At 42.9% G+C, this 8467-nt stretch overlaps 1 protein-coding gene across 1 annotated transcript; it reads left to right on the top strand.

Moving 5' to 3' along the window:
* Nucleotides 1-3620: 3620 nt before the first annotated feature.
* On the top strand, nt 3621-6713 carry LOC112557944 (tripartite motif-containing protein 3-like). Its single transcript, XM_025228110.1, has 2 exons — nt 3621-3683; nt 4348-6713. Exons 1-2 carry the CDS (start codon nt 3621-3623, stop codon nt 5623-5625), a joined length of 1341 nt encoding a protein of 446 aa, XP_025083895.1. The 3' UTR covers nt 5626-6713.
* The last annotated feature ends 1754 nt before the right edge of the window (nt 6714-8467 follow it).

Raw genomic sequence — 8467 nt, 5'->3', positions numbered from 1 at the left:
AGCTTTGCTCGATTCTGGTTGGAAAATTCACTCACCCACCCCGCAGAAATAAGTACATGTATATGCAGTTGATTGTAATGGACGGTAAAGGGGGCAAAACGAAAGGATCTGACGATCGCCGTTTGCAGTATCCCCTACCATGCCCCCTCACTTCCCTCCACTCATATCCATGTATCCATATATCCGACGAAAATTATTCTTCTCGTCGTCTTTCTTTCCATCTTGACGTAAATGGCTATAAGGAGGACTATATATCAGTAAATATCCGTTCCCAAAGCGGTATATGGAATTACTGAATGAGGCCTTGCCTAATCAGCAAACCTACACTTTTGCAATATCGTAGGGGGGAAAAAATGAGGCTTTGGCCAAAAATGAGATGGCAACTACGTACGATGTGTAAAGGCTAGTGCTCTCGCAAGTGCGGCACAAAGCTTTTCGCTAATTTTTTTGTTTGTGTGTGTGTGGTGGGTGGGGGGGTAGCAATAAAAATAAAAAATAATAATTTTCACTTAGGTTGGCTTATTATGTCACGACACCGAGATGGGCTGGGGTAAGGGTGTATCACGGCGAGAAAGTGATAGGCTGAATAAAACACAAGACGCAGACTTGTCTAGGCACTCTAGGGTAGCCAACCTGTAATACCCCCCTTCCCCCCCACTCACACACCCCGCCAAGAAATAAATAGATAAAATAATGCAATTCCAAGGAAAAGCTTGAGGTCGATCTTGATTCAGCATGTTTAATCCGTCACAGATCAAGCAAAAGTTATATTTCTGGCCTTAGCCGTAACTGGTATATAGTTCTTATGATTTCCTGTGATGGATTACAGGAAACCCGTTGAGGTAAACGGGTCTGAATGAGAAAACATGGCAGAACATCTCAGGTAAATAGAAATAATACTGGGGGAAAAAAAAACAACAACAACCGAGAGTCCAGATTCACAGAAACAGAGCTGAGCTGTCTACACAAATGCAGTCTTCCCACGCATCTTTGATGCATTCTGCTGCCATGATATCGCGCTGCATATCGACAATATCTCCAGGGCGACGGGTGTAGGCCTACGTACCCTGGCTCACTTTAATGGCTCACTTCACATTCTTGACAGACGTTTATCACACTCACCTACCTTCTTGACTTTTCTTTTCCTGTGCTGCTGTTGTCAGAGACGTGTAATTCAATCCCCTTCATACCTAATCCAAAAAACGAAAGTAATAAAATATAACAGCATGTAGGCCATCGCAGTAATATTATCAATAATGCCGTTTAGATGGCAACTTCAGACAAAATATATCTTGCGGATTTTGGTAATAAAGAAACCTATTAAAATATTCGCTAGTACCTTGAGAGGGTCTCAAGATCCAAAGTGCAACTCATGGACATAAGAGATTTGTACTACACAGCCATCAAGGGACACACAGGTAGGTTCTCTGGCCTAGAAGTAACAAGTGGTTAAACGTGACTAAGCGATAATTTATGCTGTTTTGTTAAGCGCATGACCCTTTAGTTCATCAACGTACTCTGGCCCCCTTTTAAAAAAAAATCAGCTTCAAAAGGCAGCTGGAAACAACTCTCAATTCTTTCTTTCGTTCTTTCTTTCAAGCAACCATTTGATTAGCTCTTTCCTTTTTCTGCATTAGGAATTTGTACACTTTCCTTACTTTGTGTGAGGGTATTTCAAATAATTTGGTTAATTACCTGTTTCCTGTTGTTGTTATTAATTTATTTATATATATTTGTCAAGCCTTTTCGTCGCATTTTGAAATGCGTGTCTCTGCTTGTGCTAAAGATCCTCGAACAGGCGATGTAGACCGAAGTTCAGCAGATGACAAATATTGTCTCCTCAGTCCTAGCAAAAAAGTGCTAAGGTATGTCACGTGGTCAAATAAAACTGCAATCACTCCTATCCTCTGGTCTGATCAACTCGTCCTTGCTGTTATGTCATGTCACACACACACACACACACACACACACAAAAGCTGTAAATCACAAAGACATAAATTCCCTTCCTGTCAAGTCATGGACCAAAAGAGGTTCATAACTATTCGTTGGTCGAAGCTGCTGTGTTGGATGTGTGTTGGATGAGTTTGCTGACTGCAGGAGGTGCGGTGCTGCTCAGGTCCCAAGTGATCATCACTTGCATCACGACAAAACATCAGGACTGCACGTTTGTCCGTCAGTCCGGCCCTGCTCTCCAGGTGCAAAAACAAAGACGACGAGGACTGTGAGTGCCAGTGATGGAGGTGTTCTCTATCTCAGAGGGGTCCTGCTGCCACTTGCTACCTGAGGCCCGTGAGTCCCGCCGGGAAGGTAATAATCTAATGATTGGATTGTGATTTTTCAGGAGTACCTCATTATGCTTCGAAAGCACCTCGGTACTTGAACAATATTACTTAGGAGTACCTCAAGGTGCTTCTGTAGTAGTCCCCGCTGATGGGATCAGTAGTTGGCAGTTTAGTTATTACCTTGTTTATCCACATTCTTAGACGAGGATGAGTATGGATTCAGTTTCACTGCGTTTCAAAATTGTTGGTTTTCTAGGGGAAGGAAAGGGAATGGCCCGTTGAGGATTGTTAAAAAAAAAACAAAAAAAAAAAAACAAAAACAAAAACAAACAAAAACACACACGCACGCACATAAATACTGCATATGGTAGTTTTATTCGTTTACATTTTAAGCTTTAAGAGTCTGTGCATCTGGTTTATTTGATGTATAAGAGTACAACTCGAGCAGCTAAGACTGCACTTTCACGTGTCTTTCGTGTTTTCCCGACAGTCAATGTGTAAAAGCAGAACAAACTAAAGACAAAAGAAAGCCAAGTTTCTAGTGTCTAGAACATTTAATTATTGACGGTGTTCGCCGCTGATAACCAGGAATTTAAACCAAAATTTAAAGGTTTATACTATTTTTTCATATTGTTTCTTCCATGATGAGTAAACAGGTTGGGTGCTTATAAGTATTGCTTGAACTGGTCCTCTCAGTCAAAGGCAAACACCCACACACAAGGCTAAGGAACACAAAAATTTTGAAACTGCAGCTCGGGGTGCAAAGGTAATTTACTCCATTAATGTAATTTATTGTAAGAAGTCTTTTATAAAGTTTAGGGTTAAAAGGCCGAGCTTCTGGGCGTGAAAAGAAGGGTGAAAGCAATGCCGAGGACATAAATGTGGTACATGGTCGAGGTTTGTGAGCACCCAGGGGTCCAGTGTGTTATCTGGGGGGTGACAAGTAGCCAGCGTCCACCTGACAGGAGTTCACTACATTGGAATTCTCTGACCTAGATAAGGTTATCTAGGTCAAATCTTGTGGCCACTTGAAGCGAAGCCTGAGAGCCAATGGTTTCTACTGACCTTTCCGTTAACAATTCTCTCACGCCGATGAGCTCCTGCTCTTTAAGATTAGAGAAGACTTGTAAAAATCACGGTGTGAAACTTTTGCGACAGTTCGCAGGATTTAAAAGCGAAGTCGACATCAGACGGACAGGTGAAGCTTGGCCACGTTTCACACTCATATCTCTGAACTCACGATTCTTCTTGCAGGTACGATGTGCTTAAACAAAGACCTTTGTACGTTGACAGTGTTGAACCTATGCAGTCGAGGTCGTTGGAGCAAGAAGGTAAAAGATGTCCATCACCACCATGATGTCAGGAAAGCTACGTCCATGCCACACTTTTCAGAGCTTCAAGGTATGAAACCCTTTAATTTTACAAGAGCAGTCATGAACTTGGTTTTTTTGTAGTAGCAGCAGCAGTAGTAGTATAGTAGTAGTATTAATAGTATTCATAATATTAATATCAAGCAATTGAAAAAAAAGGAGAAAGATGTGAAGGAAAGCTGAAAAAAATGCCAAAAGACAAAAGGAAAGGAAAAATATTTATGGAAGGAAAGGAAAGATATGGAAATAAATTGTAATCATTTGTTTGAAATAATTTTGCTTTTGGTTTTAAAAGATAGCTTTACATGAACGACTTGTACACAGGGCAGTGCGTTTGTCTTTGTCCCACTAGAAACATCATTCAGCCATCAAGATTTGACAAATAAAGATCCAAGATCCCGGCCTAAAAAATCATCACCGCGAAGGATCCGGATCTCTGCTGACGTCCACGTGTATCAAAATGGAGCGTTTGTAGAGGACAAGGACAACTCACTTTTCTCGGCGTCGAGGTCACAGACGCTTGACCCTACAGTGGATCTCCCCCGGTCTCCCGAAGTAAATCTTTATCGACCTCATTCAGATAATCTCGCTCCATTTCCGACAGCTGGATTGTTTGGATCCTCAGTGGATAACCAAGACGATGATCCTGAAAGCCTGGCACAAGTCATCTGTACAGCCTCGTCCGCCTGCCCTAGAGGGAAGGAGGACTCCCTACGCCCGGTTCAGAGACATCAAAAGATCGAGAGGACATCGTTCCGACTACTTCTACAAATGAAGGAGAGTTCGCAGGACTGGCAGGTGAAGCTGAAGTCCGTGACGTCCAAGAGGACCCTGACAGTATCCACACATCACATCATCTACATCGTGAACTGCTGCGGGAGCATGAAGTCAGTCGTTTCGAGGCGAGGCTCCTCAACAAGATCGGAACGCAAGACGATGCAGAGAGTGGTGGTGGTGGTGATTTTTGTGGTGGTGATGACTGTGACTTCCTAACGAACATAACTCACGTGTGTCACCTGTACAAAGGCTTCCTTGCCTTGACGGACGTGCTGCGTGGCACGGTCTCTGTCGCCACACCCAGAGGCAGTGTCGTTGGCAACTTATTGAACAAGCCGGGGTCAGAGCCTTGGTGCTCCTGCGTGGCGCCCAACGGCCACCTGGTGGTGACCTTACGCCACCTAGGCTGCGTGACGGTGTGGTCTGGCAAGGGCACCCTCGTGCGTGAGTTCGGCTACGGAGTGCTGACGTGTCCCACCAGCATCGCCTGCGACCGGCGAGGCAGGTTCGTGGTGACGGACGACAAGACCAACATGGTGGCCCTCTTCACGCCTTCTGGACAGTTCATCACCTACCTCCGAGGTCCCGGGAAGACCATGACCAGCAGCGACATGTATGTTGGACTTTCGACGGACAACGTTGACAAATTCGATCTTTCATCTGTTGTGCAGTCCGACGATGTCAACTCGAGGGACGCGACAGCAACTCTCGGTACCGCGACTTTCGAAAGAAACACTGAGCTGCCCAACAACGACGTCGACACTCCTTACGTCTTCTCGCAGCCTCGCTACGTCTGCGTGACGGCCAGCGGCAAAATCGTTGTGTCCGACGCCGGAAGTCACTCCCTGAAGATCTTTGACCCCGACGGCAACTTCTTGCACGCCGTGGGCAGCTACGGCAGCGGCGACGGGCAGCTTAAGGCGCCTTACGGCGTCTGCTCGGACCAGCAGGAGAACATCTTCGTCGCCGACTACTACAACAACCGTGTCAGCGTCTTCACCATCGACGGCAAGTTTATACAGCACGTCCTGACGTCATCTTCCGGTTTATTCAGACCCAAAAGCGTAGCTGTGCGCCCTACGCATGACCGGAAACTGTACGTGGCGCACGGCGGACTGCGCACCACGGAAGTGTTGATGTATCGTCTGCACGAAAAAAACAATGGAGTTTCTGTGGCCCTGAAGTTTGATTTTTGACTTTTTTAAAACTAAATAGAAATAGCTGGACTTCCTTTATTTCGCTGTTCAACAATTTTACAAATATTTTTATGATCACAAGGTCAGTTTACTGGAGCAGATTTCTTATTTGAAAAACTTTGTCAATGTCCTTTTTAACTACAAATGAAGGTTTCACTAAGTCTGGCAAACCTTTTATGCAACCGTGATGTAAAACTTGGCTAAACTTTACTCAAACTTTTATCCATATTTGTCTCATTAATAATGACTTTTATCTAAGAACAAAGCAAGGGACTCGTTATTCGGGGAATTTTTTGCAGTCTCAAGTTTCCAATATTATGCCATTTCGGCTCCATGTTTCCCCGTGTTGAAATTATGCTCAGAAAATATAGAATATGAACATGAATATGTAGCTCTATTGGCAGAAAGAACCATGAACTTTTTGAAGGTTACCACTTTTGGATTCCTTTTTAGCATCTCCTAGGGCTTTGTTGTAAATGCTCATTTATCATACACACCCCCAATTATTGCAACCGGTGGCTCGTCTTCCTGCAGTAATCGCACCTGACAGGTGTGTATTTTCTTCATTTCGCGAACGGTAATGGTACAGGGGAAGTACATGTACTATTTAAAACCGAATTATTTCTTCACAACTTCTTTTGGCTTCAATAATAACATACATAGTCTTTTTGAAACTTAATTTCTTTATGATGAAGTGAAGAAAACATGACCTTTTCGGATGAACAAACATTTTCAAGTTTGCATTTTTCTTCCTAAACAGCATTCAAAAGTTGAATAAAATCTTTTAGAAATATAAACTGCATTCTTTAGCAATACCTGTTTTTTTTAAAAAAAACTTTAAGGGACTGATATAAATAATATTGTTCTTTCAAAAAGATTTCTTTGAAAGAACACATACAACCGATGTAGACGACACTCTCATACTTTTTTTCTCCTCACAGAACCCGCATTCTCTACCTTTCAGCAGACGACACTCTTCCCGTTCTATCATGCACTCAGTCGCACCACATCCTTCTCTCTGTTACATCACTTGTCCTGCTCGGTGTCCGACATTTTTTCTTCTCCTTTGGGAAAGAAGTCATCGACCCGGTCCTGCATTTTTCATCTGTACTGTTGTTTTGTCGATTTCAGCTGCATTTGTCTGTAAATTTGATGTGCTTTGTTTATCTTGTCAATACCTTCTACAAAGCAATGTCGTTTATATTTTCAGGTATTTATTAATCTCATTGTGGACTTTATTAAATTATCGTTGTAGTCCTTACAGGGGAAAAAGCGAAATCAAATGTTAAGTTCGGATCAAATAACAGATACTGGAGGTCTGAATCGTGCCTGAGTATGAAAATATTAGGTTGAAAAAGATCGTCTACTTAAGATCGCGTCGAGAATACAGCTGAGGTCTGTCTCAGGAAGACCGCCATGTCTCTATAGCTAAATAAACTGAAAAATTTCAGTAAAGTAACTGTGGACCCATTGGATAAAAAGAAAAAAAAATGTGTCTACCAAATTCTGGGCAGTGCTAGTAGTTTACCGTCTGGTCAGCACGACCTTGATTATTATAGTTTGCAATGTGAATTATAAGAAGTTTGCGAGCTGTGGAAAGGCAGAACTTATGAGAAACATAAACAGATTTGTCTTGGCTGCGTCCTTCCTTATGAAATAAAAAAAGTAAGGTGCATGCAAATCACTGGCTTCACCTGCATGCGAGCAAGTGTACACATTCTACAGCCAGTCCATCACATTTCAACTCAGGTCACGACGAAGGAGCTTCAACAACATCTTCTACAACGACTGCAATATAGAGGTATGCCATGGCTACATTGCAACATTCTGCTGTGTCCCGCCAGTGTTGTCCAACTTTTCATCTCTGTGCTCTTTACATCCCATGCACAATTTCTAAATTCAGGAGACCAGCGTTTTGTTGACCCTCAAACCCACACCTACCCACCTACCTACCCATTCGACAATATAACATGGCGGCCTACTTGAACCGCCTCAGACCTGTGTTTTAAACGTGATTGTAAGTAATTGTCTTTCTACCGAAATTTTGTTTGATCTTGATTCAGAACTTCAGTATCTATCATTTAAGTCCAATTTATCCTCTACTAGCCTTTCCCTTTAAAGCGAGAAATCGCTGTTTGGCTGTCATTCGCTGATTGTGTACTTTCTCTCTCTCACACACACACAGACGCACACGCCCGCATTCCAGCAGATAAACAAGCTCACGAATATCATATGACCACACGAACCACCGATATCGACTTTGAAGAGAGATATGTTGACAGAGATAGGATTACATAGCTGGGAGGTCAGTGCCCGGGGCTGTAAGTAAACATGATGAGAGGTGTTCGTTGACAGCAATAAACTAGCAAAAGAGGAGAATGCCAGTCACTTCTCTTTTTTGTCTCTCCACTCTGACTTCAGCATTTTATTGTCTCCGCCTAAAGTACTCGAGTACTGCGACTTGCCTTACTCCTCCAGCTGGCTGTAAGTCTAGTTAGTTTTATGGACTGTACGACTAAACGAGCGAATGTTTAAAAGGATGCAACTTGCTGCCGTTCGTTGTATAATATGATTTTATATATTTTTAATATTTTATATATTTTAATTTTTTTATTTTATATTTTCCTCTGTTTGTTCACTACAAGTCGTTGTTTTGCAGTCATCCGTGACTGACATCGTGACCGGATCCATTCACCGTGACACCCTAGCAGACGACGGAGGATACACGACTACAGCAACCGCAACTGTGAGACCCGACTGGTGAGTGAGTACTGTTCAACACAAACGGGACCAATAGATATAACTTGCCCCAACACACACTATCTACAACAATTGTTTACCT

Source organism: Pomacea canaliculata, linkage group LG2, assembly GCF_003073045.1.
Source record: "Pomacea canaliculata isolate SZHN2017 linkage group LG2, ASM307304v1, whole genome shotgun sequence".
NCBI lineage: Eukaryota > Metazoa > Mollusca > Gastropoda > Architaenioglossa > Ampullariidae > Pomacea > Pomacea canaliculata.
This window is presented reverse-complemented; position numbering and strand designations above follow the sequence as displayed.

Coding starts and splice junctions, on each gene's coding strand:
- LOC112557944 (XM_025228110.1), top strand. CDS start 3,621: ATGTCCATCACCACCATGATGTCAGGAAAGCTACGTCCATGCCACACT. Junction 3,684..4,347: donor ACACTTTTCAGAGCTTCAAG/GTATGAAACCCT, acceptor CGCCTGCCCTAG/AGGGAAGGAGGACTCCCTAC.